Source organism: Aquarana catesbeiana, linkage group LG05 (assembly GCF_042186555.1).
Source record: "Aquarana catesbeiana isolate 2022-GZ linkage group LG05, ASM4218655v1, whole genome shotgun sequence".
Classification (NCBI taxonomy): Eukaryota; Metazoa; Chordata; class Amphibia; order Anura; family Ranidae; genus Aquarana; species Aquarana catesbeiana.
The window spans coordinates 415,192,055-415,217,841 of NC_133328.1; the positions used below are offsets into that span (position 1 = coordinate 415,192,055).

The 25,787-nt window shown below is 41.2% G+C and overlaps 1 protein-coding gene across 2 annotated transcripts in view; it reads left to right on the plus strand.

The window, feature by feature from the left end:
• Positions 1 to 25,787, plus strand: part of SLC66A2 (solute carrier family 66 member 2) — a 201,365-nt gene that overhangs the window by 126,619 nt on the left and 48,959 nt on the right. For both annotated transcript variants that reach the window (XM_073631201.1, XM_073631202.1), the window contains one exon: positions 17,951 to 18,167. In XM_073631201.1, the coding sequence (XP_073487302.1) occupies positions 17,951 to 18,167 (217 nt within the window). The remainder of the gene's footprint in view (positions 1 to 17,950; positions 18,168 to 25,787) is intronic.

Sequence of the window (25,787 nt, forward strand, 5' to 3'; positions counted from 1 at the left end):
GAAACATGGACTGGAAGACGACTACATGTCTAAAGCCGGGTACACATAGGCCGAATGTCGGAAGGCCACGGGCGGTTAAAAAAAAAAGGCGCCTGACATTCGACCCATGTGTATGTCGGTCTGTCCGCTGATTGCTTCTGCTGGACAAGCCTGCTGGAAAACCAGCATCAGACCGACTCCCAATCAGCACTCTCAGCCAATGGCAGAGAGCACTGATTGGAGTGTTCTGGCTGGGGAGATCGCTGAACTAACCTTGCATGGCTGTGAGCTGACCGTTTTTCAGCATCTCTTGCAAGAATCAGACAAGGCTTGGACCCTGTAGGGGCCCTTTATTGGGCAATATTGAGGAAAGCCAGTGTTTACTTTTTAAGCCTTCATTGGCCCTATTTAAGCAATACCGTCTAATTCCCTGCCTACAGTATATGCATTTTGCCCTCTGCTTACAACACAGTGATACACCCATGGACCTGTGGAGAATAAGAACTTGGAATCAGGAATGCATCTACAAAAATGTTGATTGGATTGTTGTATAAGCCTGGGTTGCTACTTATGTTCTTGCCTGATTGGACATCAGACTGTGTGATGTTTCAATGATGGCGTATTTAAAATACAGACATGGCCTTCTGCAAATGCTGTCAACATTTTAAATTAAAATATATCTGAAGAACTTTTTATCATTTTGAATTGGGATTGAATTGGGATTTAAAATCCATATCAGTTTTTTTGCCATGGGTCTTGTTCAGGAGATTTCCCTTAAAGGGGTTGTAAAGGCAGAAGGCTTTTTATCATAATGCATTCTATACGTTAAGATGAAAAAACCTGTGTGCAACAGCCCCCCTAATACTTACCTGAGCCCCATCTAGATCCAGCAATGTTGCACAAGAGACTCGGCTGTCCGGGACTTCCCTCATTGGCTGAGACAGCAGCGTGGCGCCATTGGCTCCCACTGCTGTCAAAGTCAGTGAGCCAATGAGGAGAGAGGGGACGGGGCCAAGCTGGGCTGCGGCTCCATGTCTGAATAGACAAAGAACAGCACCTCGGCTCGGGTGCCCCCATAGCAATCTGCTTACTTTAGGGGCACCCAACAGGAGGGAAGGGCCAGTAACACCTATGAGGGACTTGAGGAGAAGAAGAGTATCTGGGCTTTTCTGTGCAAAACCACTGCACAGAGCAGATAAGTATAATATGTTATTTTTAATTTAAAAAAGACTTTAGTATCACTTTAACCTCTTGTCCTTTAGACACAAGTAAGTAAAAGCAAATTTTTATGAAGAAGTAAAACTCCACTTAGACAGTTGTTATGACAGATGTCCCCATTGGAAGATTTCCCCACTATTTTTGTTCTGGTGTCAACTCAAAATCTTAAATTTTTCTTTCATTTTAGCCCCAGTGACAGTGAATACCAGGGCAAATAGAGTTAATCCCCTTAGCAGGGACCCTGACCACAAAAAAACTAACAAAAAACCCCCCAAAAATTGACAAACTTTCCCCATATGTTAGTAACAAACCCATGCAATCCATACATACAAAGAAAGCAAAACAAATAAGTTCAGAAATTAAGTTATGTGTAATAAAATTAAATGACACAGTAAAAAAGTAATTAGAAAAAAATCCTCCCCTTTGTCATTGCAAATGTTTATTAGCTGGTTCAGTCTCAACTGATGGCCTATAAAAGGTGACACATTACCAAGGTGTCACACAAGAAACATCTTATGATGGGTAAAAGCAAAGAGCTCTCAAGACCTTTGCAACCTTATTTTTGCAAAACATACTAATGGCCTTGGTTACAGAAGGATTTCTAAACTTTTGAATGTTCCAGTGAGTACTGTTGGGGCATTAATCCAGAACTGGAAAAAACATAATTTTACCATAAACCGGCCACAACCAGGTGCTCCTTGCAAGATTTCTGACAGTGTAGTGAAAATAATTATCAGAAGAGTTGTCCAAGAACCAAGGACCACTTGTGGAGAGCTTCAGAAAGACCTGGAATTAGAAGGTACAATGGTTTCAAAGAAAGCAATAAGTAATGCACTCAACCGCAATAGCCTGTATGCAGGCTCACCACGCAAGACTCCATTGCTGAAGAAAAATCATGTTAAAGCTTGTTTAAAGTTTGTTGCACAACATTTAGACAAGCCTGTGAAATACTGGGAGAATATCGATTGATCAGATGAGACCAAAATTAAACTCTTTGGGTGCCATAATACACGCCATGTTTTGGAGGTCAAATGGCATTGCACATCACCCCACAAACATCCTCATACCAACAGTGAAGTTTGGAGGTGGGAACATCATGGTGTGGGTGGGGCTATTTTTTAGCATACGGCACTGGCAAACTTCATATGATTGAAGGAAAGATGAATGGAAAAATGTATCAAGACATTCTTGATAAAAATCTGCTGCCATCTACCAGGATGATGAAGATGAAACGAGGGTGGATGTTTCAGCAAGACAACGATCCCAAACACAAAGCCAAGGAAACTCTCAATTGATTTCACAGAAAGAAAATAAAGCTGCCAGAATGGCCCAGCCAATCACCTTACTTGAATGCAATAAAAAAAATCAATGGAAATAACTAAAGATCAGAGTTTTTATAGAAGAGGACCACCAAACCTTTAAGATTTGAAGACTGTGTGGAATAATGGACCAAAATCACACCTGAGCAATGCATGCGACCAGTTTCTCCATAGAGGGGGTGTCTTGAAGCTGTCATTACCAACAAAGGATTTTGTACGAAGTATTAAATACATTTTAAGTTAGCGTGTTTTAATACTTTTTCCATGTGTCATTCCTTTTTATTACACATAACTTAATTTCTGAACTTATTTGTTTTGGTTTCTTTGTATGTATGGATTGCATGGGTTGTTACCGACCATGTGGTGAAAATTTCAGACAAAGGGTGATATATTTTTAGTTTATTTTTTTTTAAATAAAGGAACCATGTACTGCTAAGACGTATGCAGGTTGCTTTTTGCTGACTATTGCCTGTTATGCTATTTCATTGGCTTTACCGCTTTCTCTAACATTCTGACGCTAGTTGGACTGTCTAATCTTCATGCTTGTTCTGGGTCAGTTATTAAAGCAGAACTGTATTTGAGCACCACAAACTGTAAATACTGTTTAATTCATTTTTAATATTCAAAGTAAACTTGCCCATCCTTCCATGTCTCTATGCCTAATTTTTTTCAGAAATCACTTTGAAAACCTCTCCTCATGCATTTTTATTCATGGCCATCTTGCTTAAGAGCTTATGATTCATGTAGCATTTACTTAGAGGCATCCATCTGCCCTTAGCTTAGGCAGGAGAGTGAGCTTAGCTGAGAAAGCCCCTTCTCCAGGCGATAGAAAAAATTCCCATGAAGATTGGGACGTATGACATCATTTTGGCCTAGGCAGAAACCAGAAAGCAACTGAAGAAATGTATAAAAAAAAAAAAAAAGCATAAAACAAGTATTGCATATCTTCCTATCAATGCTAGTAGCATAAGGATTAAAAAGAGTTCATATAATTGAGAGCGTTTTGTTACGCTTTAAAGCCAGAGACATTCAAGCAAGTAGTATATTCAGGAGATTCTCTATGGCAGGCCCATATTTCTGTCTCAACATGTTTCCTTTTAAACCTCACATCTGGTTTTGTGCATTAAGCGAGCCAAAAAAGTTTTCAGACTTTTCTCACCCTAACAAGTTTAATTTCAGCCCATTAAATATGAATATTACTTTTCATACAGCCTTTGTAGCATTACCATGAAATGATCTCTTTGTCCATGACGTTTGTAATGGCAAACCCTGAGACCAGGAATGCTAGCAGCTGGGTAGGATGGAATTATCAGATATTCTTTCTGTCTCTGTTGAAGAGGCAGAGATGAATGAAGATAATTCTGTGCAGTATTGCCTCTTAGACCGTAATTGAGAGATTTCCTAACATGCCTACAATACTGAATGTATGTGTTGGTTGAAAGCAAGCTCTGTCAAAGGTGATGTCTTTAGTTTCTAAATGATCACATTTCCCCACGCTTGGAAAGTTTTACGGAGAATCCATTGAAACACTAGAAATGAGTTGGTGACCAGGTGACACTGCAACAAGACAAGCAAATTGATATAGACTTTTCCTAATCATTTTCAGAGGTTATTAAATGAAAAATATTCTTTGAGTTAAAATTACACTCCAGTTAAAAAAAAATAAAATAAAAAAATCACAGTGCACAGAGCCTTTAGAATTCAGTCCAGGCATAGCTATAATGCGCCGTGCGCCGGCACTCCCTGGTAACCGGTGAAACTCTTGCTCGCCTATTTTCAATACTGAAGAGGTTTACTTAAACACAGGCATACATCAGACTGAGAGAGAAAGGAAATTATTCGGTAGTGGATTCAGTAGACCAAGACACCCTACATTTGAGGAGAGCTTAGAAATCTGGTTGCAGTGGATTGCATAGAACTTGGATTAGAATAAACAATGTACTTCTAGAACTTTGCCACAGTTACAGATTTTCTTGGATAGTGTTGGCTGTTCTTGTATACCTTTTTAGCAGCTATAGAGAATAACGGCCGTCTCAGATACCTGCACTGACTTGAAAGTAGTGATGGCTATTAGAGGAATGAAAATAACCTCAGGTTGTAAACATTGCCAGACCCTGAATTGTGTGCAGCAATAAGAGGTCTTTAATCCTATTTCACGGTTTGTTGGAAGGGATAGGATATGTGGTGTGTTGTAATCTACAACATAAGGCCAGCCATACACTAATTTCTTTCCTGCATCCACGTGCAACAGACCGTGTTGATGCAGAAATTTTTCCTGCTGGGCCATTATGTTCTCCTGCCAGGAGAAGACAGTGATTATTGCTAGCGGCTATAGCAGCCGCTCACAATAATTGCAAGAGAATCTGGCAAGCTGGTTGTACCCAAGTTGATCAATCAATCAACTTGGTACATTCAGCCTGCCCATTAAAGGTTTGAATCGAGCCATGTACGGCCGGCCTTGGGACATAACATACAGCGCATAACAGTATATTTATTGAAAGTGGCATATACTATATATAGTAACAAACATTCTGTTAAAAAACATATTACTTCCTGGATGGATTTCTTTGAACATAAAACTCGCTCAGATAGAACCATTAAGCAGAGGAAATGCTCTGCATAATGTAGGTAGAATAAAGATTACCCATACAATAGTGCCCTGACATCTCAAATGTCTATAGCCTTTGAAGGCCCAACCTAAGGCACTTTGGTCCTTGCTGTGTGTTCATTTTCTAGTCCCTAGTAGTGGAAGTATGAGCATTAATTTGCAAAGGGTCTGTAATGGCTGATTTCTATCAGTCACATGTCCACAGTCCTGCTGCCCCTACCCTAGCAGTAGGTTTGTTTTTCCACACCATACCTCACAAGTGACCTTACTTGGATAAGGAGCGTACGGAGAACATTGCAGTGTTCCGAACCATCATTGCAGCATTTGGAATTGCTTGATGAGGAGGCGATTCTGTTGGATGTTTGAATCAGCTGTTCCTGTCTGAGTGATCCTGCACATTTGAGCCCATAAGATCTCTGTAATAGGGGTCCTACATATCTGGTAAGCGGCCTTTTTGTACATCAATGTTATTGCCTGGCATGTGAGATTATATGGTGAAGACAACTTCCCCTATTTGATTGAAGAACCTTGTTCCCAGTGAAGTTTTATTTGTTTGGGTGTCATCTAACAAGGATGCTATCAAGCCCTCTGATGGCTTTTATATATATATATATCTTTTCTTAATTTTCTTTCAATCCACAAATTTTCTAACCCAGCTTTTATTTAAGTTTGGTGTCAATCCTTGGTTTTTACACTGATTTCTAATATTTTGTATATTTGCCAGTTTGTATGTTATAGGTTGCGCATCTAATTCCATCTATACACTGTAGGGTTATAGAACGTGTCTATGGTCTTTGACTATCCCATCCAGTATGTTTGAAGTTTGACAGTCCCCTGTAGCAATATATAGCAATACCTATGCTGAATATATGTTTGCCCTTTGGTCCATTTTAAGGGCTGCAGTGGAGGCACCCAGTTCCCCCATAAATGTAAAATCTCTGGTCTATAAGATACCACCATCAGGAAATGTAATGTTTCAAGTAAGCCTTGATATACACTGTAAAAGTATTGGGACACCTACTTTTACCACACTTGAACTTAAATGGCATCTTAGTCCATAGGATTAAAAGTGATTGTAAAGGATCGTTTTTATTTCTTTTAAATAACAAACGTGTCATACTTACCTCCACTGTGCAGCTCATTTTACACAGAGTGACCCCAAACATCTTCTGGGGTCCCCAGGTGGCTCTTGCGGCTCCTCCCCACATCAGATAACCCCCTAGGAGAAGCGCTGTCTCGAGGGGGTTACCTTGCGTGTACACTCCCGAGTCCAGCATTTGCGTCCACAGACACAAATGTCGGACTCGGCCCTGCATCATTGGATTTGATTGACAGCAGCAGGAGCCAATGGCTGCGCTGCTATCAATCTATCCAATCAAGAGCCAGGATTGAGTTGGCCCCCCTTTGCAGCTTTTACAGCTTCAACTCTTTTGGGAAGGCTGTCCACAAGGTTTAGGAGTGTGTCTATGGGAATGTTTGACCATTCTTTCAGAAGCGCATTTGTAAGGACAGGCACTGATGTGGGCGAAAAGGCCTGGCTCATAGTCGCTGCTCTGATTCATCCCAAAGGTGTTCTGTTGAGGTCGGGACTCTGTGCAAGCCCTCACCCATGTCTTTTATGGACCTTGCTTTGTGTATGTATATAGTGTATGTGCTTTGGGTGAAACAAAAATCAAAGCTTGAGTGCCTAAAGGAAGAATTTACCTCAACTGTAGAATCAACATGTTTGTGGCTATGGTCCTTAAAAGGTCTTCTCAGGTTTTTATAAAATTTATCCGTACTTGACCTGCAGATTGAATTTTTTTTTCCTAGTAGAAAACCCCTGTGTCACCCCCGAATCTTATTTTCTACAGGGGACTATGCTACAGAACCATTTCATTAACCACTTGCCACATGCCCACAGTAGTTATATTGCGATCAGGTAGCAGCTGCAGGCCAGGCGACGTACTGGGCCTTTCTTTCGGGTTTGGCACGCACATGCACACGCCCTCTGCCGCATTCCTATGATTGGACACCGCATGAGTTTGGCAGCTGATTTCAGCCAATGATTTTCACTGAAGTCAGCTGATCTTCTGTGGCCAATCACACACAGAGTTCTGTGTTTACAAAAATACAGAACTCTGTACTGTGAACAGCGATCTGGTTGCTTTGCAGGAAGAAGAAACAGATATTTAAGTAAAAGCAGCACACATAACACATTGTTAGGCACACAGTTAACCCTTTGATTGCCCCTAGATGTAAACCCCTTCCCAGACACTGTCATTGGTACAGTGACAATATTGGCACTGATCACTGTATTAGTGTCAGTCAGTTAGGGTACATTCCAGCCAGCATCAGCTAGTCTACCACACTATCGGAGGCTCTCTAAGCCGCTGATTACCGGTATAGTGTCATAGCTGCATATATTCCGGTGTATATATACCATTGTTTGATATTCTTTTCGCACAAACCAATTAATATCGACCTTGTTGAGGTTTTTTTTTTTTTACCAAAAGGATGTAGCACAATACATTTTTGCCTAAATGTATAAGGAATTTTTTTTTTTTTTTTACATTGTTTTTTTAATTGGGTATGTTTTATACCAGAAAGTAGAAGATATTGTTTCTTTTCAAAATCTTTGGTCTTTTTTCATTTATATAACAATAAAAAAACCCAGTGGTGATCAAATACCACCAAAAGACATCTCTATGTGGAAAAAAAATGATAAAAATGTAATTTGCGTACAGTGTTGCATGACCGCGCAAGTGCCAGTTTAAAGCAGTGCAGTGCTGAAAATCAAAAAAATGCTCTGGTCATGGAGTTGGTTAATTCTTCCTGAGCTCAAGTGGTTAAAACCTGATGAAATATACTTGCTTCCCAAGTTGTTGCAACTGTAAAAGTTAGCTAAACTAGTGCATTTTATGTATAATCAGGATGACATATATTCAAGATCAGTGTGTGGGTGTAAAGGTGAAGTTTGAATAGGAAGTCTTTCACATTTTAATTATATCTATTATAATACATCCACGTTGTATATAAAGTGCCACTGCTTGGTTTACTGCAACTTTGAAAATGAAAATTGGGTAAAATAATACCTGTGAACTTGTAAGTACAAAATGTTTTTCTTCCTCAGAAAATATACACAAGTGCGGCTGTGGCTTTTATTCTTTCAAACTCTGCTTTTGCAAATTTTCTACATGTATTGACTTTTTTCTCTAAATGGTTAGTGTCAACCCTTCTCCTTCCTACATGGCGCTATTTGATGCTGTATTTTTTTTTTTGGGGGGGGGGGGGGTTAAAACAAGATGAAAGAAAAGGGAAACAAATGGGAAGTTGTTGCTTATAATTCATCAGTTTTCTTGTTTTATTCTAGGTAATTTAAACAACTAAACCAATATGTCATCGATGGCAATAACAATTTTGTTCCCCATTTTATTTTTTCCATTAAAAAGTTGACTTTTTCTTCTAACATCCACCATTTAAATTTGTAAAACGATAGGGGGAACTGTGGTCAATTTTTTTTTTCTTTTTTTTTTTTTTTTTTTAATATAATGTTAACCTCTACGTACATAAAGGAACTGGAGATTTTTTTTTTTTCATTTATTGGTAAAAAAAAAAAGGAAAAAAAGAAAAGGGAAAATTTGTTTTCCACCTGATGGTGTCTTTTCTGCTGGACTAGGGCAGTTACGCTCTCCTAAGATGTATTATATGCAGTGTCTGATGACCAGACCAGCAATGCTATACATAACAGTACTGTACTTTTGTGAGATCACGGTGCTTATAAGCATAAAGCTAAAAAGTGGTTACAGTGGTGCAACATGCAATAACAATTCTCCTGTAAAAAGCTACTTTATAGTTGCCTGTCCTGGAGCCCATTTGTAACTTTTCGGTCTTTCACTGTGCAAAGCCACTTGATGGATCTGACACATAAGTGTGTAAGCTGCCTGCTTCCCTCAACACAATTTGTAATTCTTCTCGCCATATCGCTATAGGAAACTACCGTCTGTCAATTCTGCAAATATTGACTGCTTGCCAACCAGTCGCTTTACATATACTGCAGCAAGTCTGCTTTTACAGGCAAGGTAACGTTCCTCTATGTCACTACTTTTTTCCGGATCCACGCACGCATGCACACACACCTTAAAGCTTGAGCTGCGCTGCAGCACAAGCCAATCAGTGGGTCCCAGACCGTGTTTTATGGCTGGGACCTGCTGAGCGAATGACAGAAGAGAGCCCTGTGTTGGTAAACAGCACAGGGCTCTCTAGAGACCACAGTGGGGTGCCATTTTTTTTCTCCCTGCAAAACGCGGAGTAAAAACCGGCACATTGCTTGGTAAGATCGGCACACATTACACATAGTAAACATTGTTAGGCACACATTTAACCCCTTGATCGCCCTAGATGTGAACACCTTTCCCAGCCATTGTTATTAGTACAGTGACAGCATATCATTAGCACTGATCACTTTATTAGTATCACTGGTGATGTCCGTCCGTTTCCCCCCCCCCCCCAGCATCAGTTAGTGTCAGATTTTCCGACGCACTATCACAGTCCCACTATAAGTTGTTGATCACTGCCATTACTAGTATAAAAGATAAATACAGTGGACATATAAAGTCTACACACCCCTGTTAAAGTGTCAGGTTTCTGTGATGTAAAAAAAAATGAGAGAAAGATGAATCATTTCAGATCTTTTTCCACCTTTTATTGTGACCTATAAACTGTACAACTCAATTGAACAACAAACTGAAATCTTTTAGGTGGAGGGAAGTAAAAATAAAAAACAAAAATTATTTAGTTGCATAAGTGTGCACACCCTTCCCTTAAACTAATACTTTGAAGCACCTTTTGATTTTATTACAGCACTCAGTCTTTTTGGGTATGAGTCTATCAGCATGGCACATCTTGACTTGGTAATATCTGCCCACTCTTCTTTGCAAAAACACTCCAAATCCGTCATATTGCGAGGGGAATTTCCTGTGCACAGCTTTCTTCAGATCACCCCACATATTTTCACAGCTCCCTGGCAATGGAGTCATGGTCCGATAGAAGGGATAGCCAGTGAGGGTTTAGCCACCAATGCCTGTCAGGAGAGGCTGATCGCAGAGATGCCGTCAGCCGGCACGGACAGTGGTCTGACAGGATCCTAGGAGCAAATCCTTAGCCTGTAACCTTAGGCAGAAGGGCCCTAGAAACAAGTATGTAATCAGTCCTGGACATAGTATTATGACTTACAGAGTGGCAGGTGTATGCTCTAGTCGTGGGATTTGCATGTCTCCATACGTCAATACGGGCAAATTCCGTCAATGTATGGTATAGTCTAGTGTGCAGTGGTTCGCCCCGATTGAAACCCCCCAGCCACACTGCTGGTATGGATGGGTACAGTGCTATAAATGCAAGGCCTTCTGCAACCACATCCGACCTGTATGAAGGGGGGATATAGCTAGCCAATATCAGCAAGGGTTCTCCCCCCACAAGTGCATGCAGAAAGAGGTACCTACCCTGCCGATCCAACACCATGGAGACCAACTCAAAAGGTGTAGATTTCACTATCAGTACCGTTACCCCTCTAGACATATTTGTGTGGGTGCTGTGGTATGTCCACCCCACCCAAGGATGCTTTGGGGCCGCCTGTAAGTGGCCTGTGACATGCGTTTCCACCAGTGCGACAATATCTACTTTCTGACCTTTCAGATATCGCAGTACTGCTGTCCTTTTAATCTTATCTCGCATGCCCCACACATTCCACATCATAAATTTAATGTCCGCCATGGTGTTCGTTTGCATATATATTGCATTCGCATCAGCAAGGCAGCCCCCCCCCCCCAATACCCGCAACATTACCATCATTTCGTGACCCAATAGATATATTGCATATGTTATTAATGCTTGTTCAGAAACATTCCAAGTAAGTAACAATTGCGCAACGGTGCTAACATTCCCAATGTGCAGAACAAGGCATCTGGCATTTTCCTTCCCTCCCAGCTTCTTATCCCCGCCAACTTGGTGGAAGCATACATTCCCTTGCAACCTGTATATGAATCGGCTTCCAGCCATCAACATTAGCTGAAGGTACAGAGCTTTAAATTTGTTGAGCTGTAAAGATAAGAAAAAAAAGGAGAAAAAAATAAGGGTTGCAAACATTTGGGGGACAATTTTCCACTGTGTGAAGCATGGAAAGGACACGAGGCAAGTCTGATGTCTTTCTCTGAGTGATACTCACGCTGCAAGGCTATAGAGTCATCCTGGTATAGTATTGTTGTGGGGCCTCAACCCTAGAAAAGTCTCCTTGACTGTGCCATGCTGTGGGGATAGTATCCCATTCAGGGTAGTAAATTCTGTGGGCCTCAGGCCTAAAGTCTTGTAACCAGGGGTATCGACAGGCTGAGAACCTCCTCCCTCCCAAGGGGTTCAACCTAGGCAGTGGGTCTCCTGTCTTCAAAATGGGGGAGACTCCGGTCTCACATTTAGTATTACGTGGGTTGTATACATGAGGGGGAGAGGCAAAAACAATAGAGGAGGAGAAAAAAAAAGGGGGGGGGGGGGTTGAGGCCTTTGTGCAAAAAAAAAATGAATGGTAAGATGAGACTACCTCGCCACAGCGAAAGTTACAGATAAAGAAAAAATTGGGGCCCACCATCCTTTGCCAATGTCAACAGTACTCACAGTAACCGGCAGAGTGCCCGATCATCCATCCGGACGTCCGCGTTGCTCCAACCACTGCGCTGCCACCCTCAGGTCTTCAAAACATAGGCCTTTGCCATCATCCTCCACTCTGTCTGGCCAGAAACAGCATGGCATATTTAAGGTGTATCACCTTAAGTCGCCTCTTAACATCTTGGAACTGTGCACGCTTTCTTTGGACTTTATTAGAAAAATCAGGGAACACTGCAACCTGATTGTTGCCCAGGGTGATATTGCCTTTCTCTCTGGTCAGCCGCAGGATTTTATCTCTGTCTTTAAAGTTAAGAAACTTGGCAATAAAGGTCCTGGAGGGGGGGCACCCACAGGTGGAGGTTTAGCTGGAATGCGGTGCGCCCGTTCCACTGCGAACATGACGGAAAAGGCCTCTTTTCCAAAATGTTGAATCAGAAGGGATTCCAAGTATTCTGCAGGATTGGTACCTCTCGCCTTTTCAGGTAAACCGATGAACCGAAGGTTGCATCGCCTCAAACGATTCTCCATATCATCCTGGTGTGCGTGTAATTGATAGATCTGTTGTTGTAGGTCCTCAGTAGTGTGGCTCAGGGGGTGCAGGATGTCCTCTGGTGCTCCAATGCGTGTCTCAGCTTCGGTTACCCTATCTTTCACCTTGGATAAGTCTTGGCGCAGCAGGGAAATGTCAATCTTGACCTCATCTATTTTAGCGGTGAGTGTTCCCTGCAGCATTGCAATGGCATCTAAGACCTTGGCTGCGTCCTCGCTCTGATGAACCGCCGCTGAGCACGTGCCATCTCCATCTTTGGCCTGCGGGTCTTATCCACCGCCTCAGTGGTCCTTTTCGTTGGGGACATGTTCCCTCGCTGCTCCTATATATCTATCACCAGGCCTTCTTTAGGTGCAGCAAGATGGTCGCTGCTCCAGATATTTGGTGAAGCCATTCCTTTGTTGATTTGGATGTATGCTTTGGGTAGTTGTCATGCTGGAAGATTAAGTTCCTCTGTTCAGCTTTCTAGCAGAAGCTTGAAGGTTTTGTGCCAATATTGACTGGTATTTGAACTGTTCATAATTCCCTATACCTTGACTAAGGCCCCGTTCCAGCTGAAGAAAAACGGCCCCAAAGCATGATGCTGCCACCACCATGTTTTACTGTGGGTATGGTGTTCTTTTGGTGATGTGCAGTGTTTGTTTTTGCGCCAAAAGATATCTTTTGGAATCATGGCCAAAAAAGTTCAACCTTGGTTTCATCAGACCAGAACACATTTTCCCACATGCTTTTGGGAGACTTCAGATGTGTTTTTGCAAAATTTAGCCGGGATTGGATGTTTTTCTTTGTAAGAAAAGGCTTGCCACTCTACCCCATAGCCCAGACATATGAAGAGTACGGGAGATTGTTGTCACATGTACCACACAGCCAGGACTTACCAGATGTTCCTGCAGCTCCTTTAATGGTGCTGTAGGCCTCTTGGCAGCCTCCCTGACCGGTTTTCCTCATATCTTTTCATCAATTTTGGAGGGACATACAGTTCTTGGTAATGTCACTATTGTGCCATATTTTTTCCACTTGATGATGAGTCTTCACTGTGTTCCATGGTATGTCTAATGCCTTGGAAATTCTTTTGTACCCTTCTTCTGACTGATACCTTTTTAACAATGAGATCCCTCTGATGCTTTGGAAACTCTTTGCAGACCATGGCTTTTGCTGTAGGATGCTACTAAGAAAATGTCAGAAAAGACCTACTAGAACAGCTAAACTTTATTTGGGGTTAATCAGAGGCACTTTAACTGCTTGCTGCCCACCCACCGTCAAGACGGCAGGGCGGCTCTCATTCTAGGACGCTGTCAAATGACGGCGTCCCAGAACAGCCACTCTCGCGCGCCCTCTGGGGTGCGCAGCGGCTGCGCTGTGTCCTAGCAGCCCTGATCTCTGTAAAGAACCGCGTCCGCGGCTCTTTAACCATGTGATCGGCTGTGTCCAATCACAGCCAGTCACATGTAAACATGGAGATGCCAGTAATCGGCTCTTTTCACCTCACGCTGACAGTGTGTGGTGAGGAGAGCCGATCAGCGGCATCTCCGCGCTGGGGGACATCTAGGAATGTAATTAGGGCACTGATCATCAGTGCCCTGATTACATTATAGCAATATAGTGTCACAAATCAGTGCCCGCCAATACCAGCAATCAGTGCCCATTAGCAATGCCAGTCAATGCTGGCAATCAGTGCTGCCCATCACTGCTGTCGATCAATGCCCATCAGTGCGCACCAGTGCCACCTAACAGTGCCCATAAGTGCTGCATATTAGTGCCTCCTGATCAGTGCCCAGAAGTGCCGCCTCATCATTGCCCATAAGTGCCACCTCATAAATGCCCACCAGTTCAGCCTATCAGTGCTCATCAGCACACATCAGTGAAGGTGAAATTACTTCGTTACAAAATTTACTGACAGAAAAAAAGTAAAGAACATTTTTTTTCCCAAAATATTTGGTCTTATTTTTTACAAAAAGAAAGAAAACCCAGCAGTGATTAAATACCACCAAAAGAAAACTCTATTTTTGTGAAGAGAATGATAAAACATTTATTTGGGTACAGTGTAGCACGACAGTGCAATTGTCATTTAAAATGCGACCGCGCTGAAAGCTAAAAAAATGGCTTGGGCAGGAAGGGGGGTGGGGTTAAGTGCCCTGTAGGCAAGTGGTTAAATGATGCCAAGTGTGTACTGACTTTTATTTAACATGAGTTTGAATGTAATTGCTTAATTCTGAACACAGCCACGGCCCCAGTTATAAGGGGGGATGCACACTTATGCAACCATATTTTAGTATTTTAGTTTTTTAGTTTTACTCCCCACCCCAAAAAAAAGATTTCAGTTTGTTTTTCAATTGAGTTGTACAGTTTATAGGTCACATTAAAGGTGGAAAAAACTTCTAAAATGATTTATCTTTGTATCTTTTTTTTTTTTTTTTTTTTTTACATCACATAAACCTGACATTTTACCAAGGGTGTGTAGACTTTTTTTATATCCACTGTACATGAACATTTCAGTATCTCTATCCCATAGTTTGTAGACGCTATCACATTCACGCAAACCAATCAATAATACACTCATGCCGCGTGCACACGGCCGGATTTCCCAACGGAAAAAGTCCGATGGGAGCTTTTGGTCGGACGTTCCGACTGTGTGTATGCCCCATCTGACTTTTTCTGTCAGCTTTTCTGACGGACTCAGATATAGAACATGTTCTAAATTTAGTTTAGCCAATTGGCAAGTCCGCTCGTGTGTACGCGGCATTATTGAGATTTTTTTTTTTATTCTTTTACCAATGACATGTAGCAGATTACATTTTGGACCAAATTTTATGAAGAAATTAATTTTTTTTTTTTTTCATTGGATAAGTTTTATAGCAGAAGGTAGAAAATTGTTTTTTGTTTTTTTTTTTTTTCAACATTTTCAGTCTTTTTTTTTGTTTAGATTGCAAAAAATAAAAACCCCAGTGGTGATCAAATACCACCAAAAGAGAGCTCCTCTTTGATTACCAGTTAAAGCAGCCCAGTGCCGAATAGCAAAAAAATGTCCTGGTCATGAAGGGGGTAAAACCTTCCGGAGCTCAAGTGGTAATGACATCTTTGCAACAATTATATTTTTTTTGTCTCTCCTGCTGCAGTAAAAGTCTTGTGTGGACTGGCAAAATAGTCCCACGCCATGTTGGCATCATGGGAAAGCCTCTTTATTTTGTGCATAACTCTGCATTTCACTTCACTCTGGCAGTGGAATGGTGCACCCGGGAGCGAAGAGCACATGAGTGTAGAGAGCAGGGGAAGTGGGAGTAAAATATATCTTAAGCCTGAGTGTTTATTTGCTTATTTGTTTTTTTAAGTTTTGGAAAGAGTAAGAGGTATATTTTCTGTCCCTTTTTTTTTTAAACTCTTTCCGAAGGAATACATTTAGTCCTTCACTTCCTGTCCTGTAAACACATCACAAAGTAAAAGGAAATCTCTCCAAAGTGAGGCAACAGTCTTCTTTCCCATCTCGAACTAAAACTGAAAGATTTGGCTTTAGATGCGTTTTTTTTTTTTTTTTTTGTTTTTTTGGGGTTTCTAAACTCCAAGCACAAAAAGTAACTTATTACTGCCTACCAGTGCTTAGATCTGTAATATATAACATTTTTGTTTTTGGGTTTAGATGTGCTTTAAGTGCACCTGTTGTGTTGCAAAATTGATGCATGTGTAGTCAGCGGAATGACTGCCGTAGCTTTCTATTCTAAACCTTCTGACTTTGAGGATACAAATAATTGACATGGCATTAGATGTTGAAATGCCACGTGTTGTTTGCCGACTAGAGATCGCTTCCGTTTTTAGTTTAATTAAAAATGGTGTCATTTTTCAAATGGATTTGTAGTGGTTTTCTTGATCAAAATAAATACCACTCATCAGACGTTAAATGTGTAACAAGCAATTATGCAGGATGACCTTGTCCTTTTGTCATTTTCAAGATATTACATTCTGAAATGGAGTCTTCAGATATCAAATAACAACCCATACCACAAATAACTTCTGACAATGGAGATCGATTGTGTTTGAGTGAATACAGACATGAGAAGTTTAGTGATCTTTAGGTGCTAACTTGATATTTCTTTTTTTAAAGGGACTGTTGAAGTCTGCTTTCCTAGATCTGCATGTCCATTTTAATCTGCATTTACCAGATAATTGATCATAGTTGCTTGGTTAAAAATAAATGGAAGCAGAGGCATTTCCTGCCCCCCGCAGCACGCCCCTTTTAATATGTGCCTGTGAGTGGGGAGTGCCTCTGCTGCTTAGGATTTACTAGCAACAAGTTTGGGCTCACATTCCACTGTGCACTGTGTTGATCCCCTCTGGCCCTCCGCTCCAGTTCATTTAAGTGGGTATGTTTGTGGGTGATATCATGTGCAGAGAGATGAGGACCAGCAGGATCGGAGCACCAGAACAGCTTGCTGTGCCACAGCAGCTTTCCTGCGCCGCTCTGCATCAGGAAAATACTTGTACCATACCCTCCTGACCCCTCTGTGTGCCCAGCTGACCCCCAGTACCATGTCCTCCTGATGCCTCTGTGTGCACTCCACGACCCCCCCCCCGCCTATAGTGTTCCCTCCATGACCTCCGTTGCTGGTCTGAGCCCCCCTTATCAGGCCCTCCTGACCCCTCTGTACTGTGCCTTTCTGACCCCACCTCCCCCTTTACACTGCCTTGCTGACCCCCTGTCCTTATGCTCACCCCTCTCATCTGCCCTACTGATTTTTTTTTTTTTTCTTCAATTTTTTTGTATCTGAGTGGGGATGTGTTAGCACCATAGAAAATAGCACATGGACTGAGAGAAAATCTCTGCAAAGTGAGGAGAAATCCCACCAGTTATCATTCGTTCTTCTGCAGAAAATGATGGAACTTTGGATTTTCTTGGTGATACATTCCCAAATAGACACACAGACAGCAATAAAAAAAAAACTAGTTCAAAACCTTACTAATCCTCTAAACAAAAAAGGTTTTGGGTTAAGTTCTACTTTAAATAATAATATATTGGTAATATCCCAACCTCTCTTGTGATTCATATAAGCCACTGAGGTGAGACGACAAACACTGCCTGTAGTCCATATGATGTAAAGAGGATATGGAACAAGCATTCTGCATGTCTCATGGCACCTGCTTCTCATCTGCCCTGGAAATAAGCAATCTCCGGGTCTACATGACAGCGGAAGGGAATGCCATCATCTGCCCAACCCACTTGCAGTATAGGGTAAATGAGCCTTTAAAACCCAGAGGGCCCTTGTGCAGTCTGCACATATGGTAAAACCATCCCTCCATGACACAGGATTCAAAAGAGAGTAAAGCAGAAGCTGTGTGAGATCAGGCTGTCTCTCTTTGATCGAAGCTCCAGTTGGCACAGCAGGCAGGGAGGGAATTAAGGGAAGAAGAGTCGTCACTCCCCTAACTCATCAATGCATGTTCTAGCTTGAGATATTGAGCTTTACTCTACTAAAATGAGGAAAAAAATATTCCAAACTTTTTGGATTTTAATTCTGAACGTTATGTATAAGAAAATTTTATACTACAAAGCTATACATTACATTAGGTATCTAATCTATGATTGTTTTATCGCTGTACAAATCTTATTTTTGATTGGTTTTTGACTCCTCTTGACTTCTGTTGTTGCAGATTTTGATATGAACTTCTTCTGGCACTGGAGCAGATTTACAGACTACATGCAGTGTGTGCTGGCGTTCACTGCTGTTGTTGGATATATCACTTATCTATCCCTAGACTCTGTGCTCTATGTAGAGACACTGGGCTTTCTAGCAGTATTCACAGAGGCTATGCTTGGTGTTCCTCAGCTGTACCGAAATCATCAGAACAGCTCAACAGAAGGCATGAGGTGAGTGTTATGGTGTTGGGATGCCCATTTGGATGCATTATATCCTTCTTTAACAGCACAACGGGGCTGTGACAGGTGGATCACAATAAAGTCCCCAGCATGCCGACCTACAAGTGCTTCTCCCTCCACTTCCCGCAGAGAAGGGATGAGCTTAGGCCTCTTGTTGCCTGAGCTCTCAGTCTGGAAAGCATAGACAGAGGCATTGCATCCCGCCCCTTGTTGTAGGGTGGGGAATGCCTCTGCCACCTAGGATTTGCTAGGACAGGTTCAGGCTCACCTGCCAGTGTTCAGTGCGCTGATCTTCTCTCCTCCGTGCCAAGAGAGGAGGGCCGGGGTGGGATCAGTGTACCAGAACAGGTAGCTGTATTACAGCAGCTTTCCTGCACAGCTCTGCTTTGGGAAAACCCTTGTACCTACCTGACTCCTCTGTTTGTCCTCCTGACTCCTCTGTTTGTCCTCCTGCCCCGCCTGTGTGCCCTCCACTTGCAAACATAGTACAACGTGACCATTTCAAACACCCATTAGACATGTGCTCCCCCAGAAATGTACATGTCTTCTCATCTATCACAATTCCAGAAAACTAGGAATGTATTCCTTAGTAAAGGACAGGAGAGTAAACCGTTTCTTTATGTCCCAATGGCCAACTGTGCATTGAGGTAACATGAACTGAAGTATGTAACACTCAGGCTGCTTGCTACTTTTAATTTTAGTTTCTTCATTCAGTTTCCTAAAAAGTCTTAAAAAAAGTTCTTATAAAAGCAGAAGTGTTTTATTTTTTTTGTGTATGTAGAATTTTGAGAATAAAGAGGTAGGGTTTTTGATATTTATAGTTAGGGGCTTTTTTAGCTCCTTCGGTACTGTAGCAAGCGCTTGTATCATCTATATTAAAGTGCATATACTGTATATATGGTAATTCTAAAATTATGCTGTACTGTTTTTCCATCTACTAGAGAATTTGTTTTATTTAAATGTTTCTCCACTAGTTTGCAAACTTTCATTACTTCTATTTTGGTTTCTAGTAAGCCATCTGCTTAAGCCTAGTACACACTATCTGCTTTTTTCGTTCAACCCCGTGGGCTGAACGAAAAAAACTGAAGAGCTCGGGACGAGATCATGTACTAACAATCCAATGTTAGTAGAGAGATCTCCCCGCTGAGCTATTGTGTTCTGACAGGGGGACAACCCCCCTCCCCCACCACCACCAGAACACAGCGGTCAGTACTTTCAGCCATTGGGTGAGGGCACTGATCGAATGCCGATCAGCAGACCTTTTTTAATCATGCCCCTTCGACAGAAGCCCAACGTTTGGCCATGCTTCTGTCGGACCAGCTGCCATACACAGGGGCCGAATGTCAGCTGGTTTCAATTGAACTGCTCGATACCACCTGATATCCATGTAACTGAGGAAACTACCCCTCTCCATGCTAGCCAAAAGTAATTAAACTACAAGTACCCTGCAAAAGAAGATTAGTAAAACTTGGTGTGGTGGTGATGACTGCAGTCCTTATTTTATCGTTTTCATCCGCTATTGATATCCAAATATCCAAGTATGTTGGATGTCTGGTCCATCACTACACGCTGTGGTGCACTCTGCCACTTACTATAGGACACAGTTGTAACGAAGTGGGTGATACAGTTGGGGACACAGGCATCTGCAACAACTAGAATTATGCGATGTTCCTTGGCTGCTATAGCTCTGGAAGAGCGCTTGCATTGGCCCCACCAGACTGGTGAGTATTGAAATCTTTCTCCAGCTTGCACCAGCTCTGTGACGTCAGCCAACAGCAGGCTTCAGCCCACTATCTGCTGAAAACTGGTCACAGGAGTGCAGAATGAACTGCACTCCTGTGATCCACAGGAAAAGTGCAGCCAAACAAGCTTTAGCTATACTTAAAGGTGTCCATACACTCTGGTAATTTTTTATGTACAGGAAATCTTGGCAGTACATTTGATAATGCCAACAGAATGTAATCTTGTTAAAAACGACTTCAAAGTTTTGTTGCTTTTTTCATATGCTTTTTGGTATAAAATAACTTCCTGAACGTAAACCACATACACTGTTATTAATTGTTCTTTTGAAAAAACTATTTCCATTCTGCTTTTTGGAATTTTCATGTCACCTACAGTCAAAAACAATCATCACTTTGACCCCACTAACCATAAGAAAATCGGACATATGTTTTCAAACTAAATTCTACTAGTGTATGGCCAGCTTTAGTTAATGCTAATCTTAGTTTGCATTGTGCTTGTAGTGTTGTGTTTTTTTTTTTTTTTGTGTCTATTAGCAAAGTCACGTTTAATTGGACATCTGTCTGAGCTAGATGTTAGTGGAGATAACTTGTAAGCGATTTTACACCCACAGTATTATAGAACAATTTCAACAAATAAGCCATTTGGAAAGTTTTTACCAATGCTTCCTATTGTTAAAAGTGTTAACAGAATATAAGAATAAACAATACAAAGCTGTACGTTTTTATAGGCAAACAGGGAAAATAGTCAGCCGTGAAATGTTTCATCAATTCTAAAGATTGTATATGAAAATATTTATGAACCAGAAACATATTAGAACTTCTTATATAGAAAACTTTAAATTGAAACCGTATTAATGAAAAAGTGCTACTTTTTATTGTAATTGAAAACATAGTCCTCAGAGGGAATCATTGTTGTCTGAATTAATCCACTGTTGATGGCAAGTCAGGAAACAAATGGTTCTAAAATAATTAATATATTTCATGGAGTACTGCATTTATACATTTTTTAAAGAGGCTGTGCCGGCAAAACCTGAAAGCACTTTTAGGCGATTTACCAAGCATTTAGACTTGTACCCAAATTTTAGAATGAGCCTGTCTAATGTACATTAGTATATAAAATAATAAGGTTAAATATCAGTCACAATAAGTGGCAAAAATTTTTTGTGGGCTGCCAATTGTGGGGACATTGTCCAAAAAGTTGGCCTTAACTTGGATCTAAACGAATTTCCTCCGTTCTCCACCCCTCTTGAGCTAAGCCTTGTGCCTTACCATTTAACAGTCCAATCCCAAATCCTCTGTTGACCTCTTAGGCTTGGATATTGTACTGTTGAATGTTGAGTGAGAATTTGCTCAAACTTGGACATGTTAAGTCCAATTCTGCTGTCAGCGTGCCTAACATGGGGGTTTCCTGAAAACTATTTATTTAAAAAGTACTTAAAGGCACCTTATGCCATTCACCCATTACTTTACTAACTAATAAGAATTAAACAGGTTCATTTTAATGTTATGTCCACAGTCTTTCTTAAACAGATACAGTAAATAATGGTCGGCAATACTTATCTTTTCTGGAGAGAATGCTACTTCCAATGCTATTTCATGAACAAAAAGCCCAGGTCACATGACATTTTTTAGGGCTGAATCGGAGCTCATATTACAGCTTCTTATATTACATAGTCATAAGGTACATGCTATCTAAGGCTGGATTCACACCTATGCATTTTTAGTGCTTTTTGCATTTTGCACATTTGCACTACAGTCCATCTAACATGGTTTCCTATGGAACACGTTCTGTAGTGCAAATCTGCAAAATGCAAAAAGCACTAAAAATGCATAGGTGTGAATCAGGCCTAAAGCAGCCCATAAATGATTTCAGTGGTTTTCATTCAACCAGTGAGTTGAACAAAACAAATGACCTTATTCCTCCATCCAAACATTCAAGGTGACCGGGGAAATCATTCCCACTGAGCTGTTGTGCTCTCTGCTGTCAGTATACACTGATCAGTGGTGCTGATCGACCAGCATTTATCTGACATGCTGGTCGTGTAGCAATTGACTTCTGTACAACCACTGTCCCCATGCATGAATTGCAATGTGGCAAGTCCCTGCTGAAGCTGCCTAATTTCGATTCATATATGGCCAGCTTAATTTGAAGAATGGAAGGAGGATTTTTTTGTAGTCTTTCATTATTTCCTTTGAGTAAACTTTCAACAGATTCTGTACTCCAACTTGACTATAGCACTACCCCATTATAAATGGGTGTGACTTTCATAACTAGTAAACACTGCACAGGCTACAGGAGAGTATTACAATGCTTTGGTATTTTACTTTTGTTTAAAAACCAAAAAATTGGGCTAACTTTTTACTGTTGTTTTTTATTGTTTTTTTTTTTTTTTTTCATTAAAGTGTATTTTTTCCCAAAAAATTGCGTATGAAAGACCGCTGGGCAAATACAGTGTGACATAAAATATTGCAGCAATTGACATTTTATTCCCTAGGGTCTCTAAAATATATATAATGTTTTGGGGTTCCAAGTAATTTTCTAGCAAAAAATATTGATTTTAACTAAAGAAACAAGTGTCAGAAAAAGATTTAGACTTTTAAGTGGTTAAACTTCCTGCATTTACACTGTTGTTAAAAACTTGGTGGACTGCCTGGATTTTTTTCTTTACACACAGAAGTTTAGCCCTTTGATCTAAGAAGGAAAAGTTAGTTACAATGTTTCATATTAAAAACTTGGCAGACTGCCTAGATGTTTTCTTTTGACAGCTGAGTGAGCAGATAAGTCTCTCCACTTGTTATATGAAAGAATCAGCAAACTCTGCAATAGAGATTGTCAAGGGGTTTGAATCGAGATCATGATTTTTTAATAGTTGATTGTGCAGCTCTACTTACACATGGGCCGAATGTCGGGTGACAACGGCCAGTTCAATAAAAACCAGGCAACATTCAGGCTCTGTGTATGGCAGCCAGCCATTTGGCTGGCTTGTGTCAGACAAGCATGCTGAAAAACCAGCAGCCAACTGGCTCCCGATCAGCGCTCTCAGCCAATGGCTAAAACCGCGGGCCGCCCCCCTGTGAGAACAAAATAGCGCTATAACATTAGATCAGCGGCTCCAACCTGAGCTATCGGTTTTTTTTTTCTTGAACGAAAAAACCTGATAGTGTGTACTAGGCTTGATCCTTTAACACCGCCCTCCATACCTGCCAACTTCTGGGCTCAGTCCTGAAAAAGACTTTACAAGTTATATACATGATCTCACAGAAGTGAGTACACGCCTCACATTTTTGTGAATATTTTATTAAATCTTCATGTGACAACACTGAAGAAATGACACTTTGCTATAATGTAAAGTAGTGAGTGTACGGCTTGCATAACAGTGTAAATTTGCTGACCCCTCAAAATAACTCAACACACAGCCATTAATTTCTAAACCGCTGGCAACAAAAGGGAGTACACCCTTAAGTAAAAATGTCCAAATTGGGCCCAAAGTGTCAATATTTTGTGTGGCCACCATTATTTTCCAGCACTGCATTAACCCTCTTGGGCATGGAGTTCACCAGAACTTCACAGATTGCCACTGGAGTCCTCTTCCACTCCTCCATGACAAAATCAGGGAGCAGGTGAATGTTGGAGACCTTGCGCTCATCCACCTTCCATTGGAGGATGCCCCACAAATGCTCTGGAGACACGCTTGGCCAGTCTATCACCTTTACCCTCAACTTCTTTAGCAAGGCAGTGGTCGTCTTGAAGGTGTGTTTGGGGTCGTTATGTTGGAATACTGCCCTGTGGCCCAGTCTTTGAATGGAGGGGATGATGCTGTGCTTCAGTATGTCACAGTACATGTTGGCATTCATGGTTCCCTCAATGATCTGTAGCTCCCCAGTGTCGGCAGCACTCATGCAGCCCCAAACCATGACACCACCACCATGCTTGACTGTAGGCAAGACTTGCTTGTCTTTGTACTCCTCATCTGGTTAACGCCACACACACTTGGCACCATCTGAACCAAATAAGATTATCTTGGTCTCATCAGACCACAGGACATGGTTCTAGTAATCCATGTCCTTATTCTGCTTGTCTTCAGCAAGCTGCTGGCAGGCTTTTTTGTGATTCATCTTTAGAAGAGGCTTCCTTCTGGGACGACAGCCATGCAGACAAATTTGATGCAGTGTGCGGCATATGGTCTGAGCACTGACAGGCTTTTCCCCCACCCCTTCAACCTCTGCAGTAATGCTGGCAGCACTGATACATCTATTTCCCTAAGACAACCTCTGGATATGACACTGAGCAAGTGCACTCAGCTTCTTTGGTTGACCGTGGCAAAGCCTGTTTTGAGTGTAATCTGTCCTATTAAACCGCTGTATGGTCTTGACCACCGTGCTGCAGCTCAGTTTCAGGGTCTTGGCAATCTTCTTATAGCCTAGGCCATCTTTATGTAAAGCAACAATTCTTTTTTTCAGATCCTCAGAGACTTCTTTGCCTTGTTGAACTTCCAGTGACCAGTATATGAGAGTGAGAGCGCTAACACCAAATTTAACACACCTGCTCCCCATTCACACCTGAGACCTTGTAACACTAACGAGTCACATGACACTGGGGAGGGAAATGGCTAATTGGGCCCAAGTTGGACATTTTCACTTAGGAGTGTACTCACTTTTGTTGCCAGCGGTTTAGACATTAATGACTGTTGAGTTATTTTGAGGGGACAGCAAATTTACACTGTTATACAAGCTGTACACTACTTTACATTGTAGCAAAGTGTCATTTCTTCAGTGTTTTCACAGGAAAAGAAATAATAAACTATTTACAAAAATGTGGGGGGTGTACTCACTCTTGTGAGATACTGTAGATATGTAAAGCACAAGGCTGATTATCAGGAATGTATGTAAATGCCTGATTTGCATGACAATCGGTCACTATGTGGTTAACTTCACAAGTGTTCCGCTAGAGAGCACACATGCATTTTTCACTTTGATTTAAAAAAATGCTTTGTTGGATTGTTTTAAAATGTACTCACGGTTAGGACTGAGATAGAACTTCGGTTTTGCATTCAAAGAGAATTAAAGATGCCCGCATAGTTGAGGAATCCACATGGGTTTGCAATTACTCCAGAGTTTAGCACTACCAAATAGAACAGAGGGTCTTACATCCAGGGGGATCATTAATCCTTAATGTAACCTTCCCTTTTTCAAGTCACCTGCGCTTTGTCTGAACATATTAATTGGACAATGTCACTAAAGACATACACATTTTTTTTTGATTAATTGAGATCAGCATTTTTTATTCATGCATACTATAGTTCTTGAATTTCACTTTGAACAAGTTGACCGTGCTGGATGACCTCTGATTGAAATGGCAGCGCCCTGGGTAAAAATGAATTAACACATCATCTCCTGCTAGTGAGCATCCATTTCGAGATAGAGCTATGAATGACCACACTAAATGGGGCATTGAATGAATTTTTAGCAACTACATGGTTTAGGTTGGCCAATGGCAGTATTGAGCATCATTTCAAAGTGTCAAATGTTAGTAGCTCTGACCAAGATTACACAGATTTAATTTAAAGCTCACCTTCACCTGTCTAAAAGACGGGAGAGGGAAAGCGTTGAGTTTTTAATTGGATTATTTTATTTTTCTTTACTTAGCGTAGACCTTTGAATTATCAATAGTATTTGGCTGGATATTTATATAAATAACATAGACATTCAGTATAGAAGTGTTTCATGTTCTTTAAAAAAAAAAAACATTCACAATATCTACAAAGATCTCACAGAATTTGTTATGGATGGTGACACACTTAGAAGAGTTCCCATTTAAAAAAAAAAATTGAAAGTCAGCAGCTACAAATACTGCAGCTGCTGACTTTTA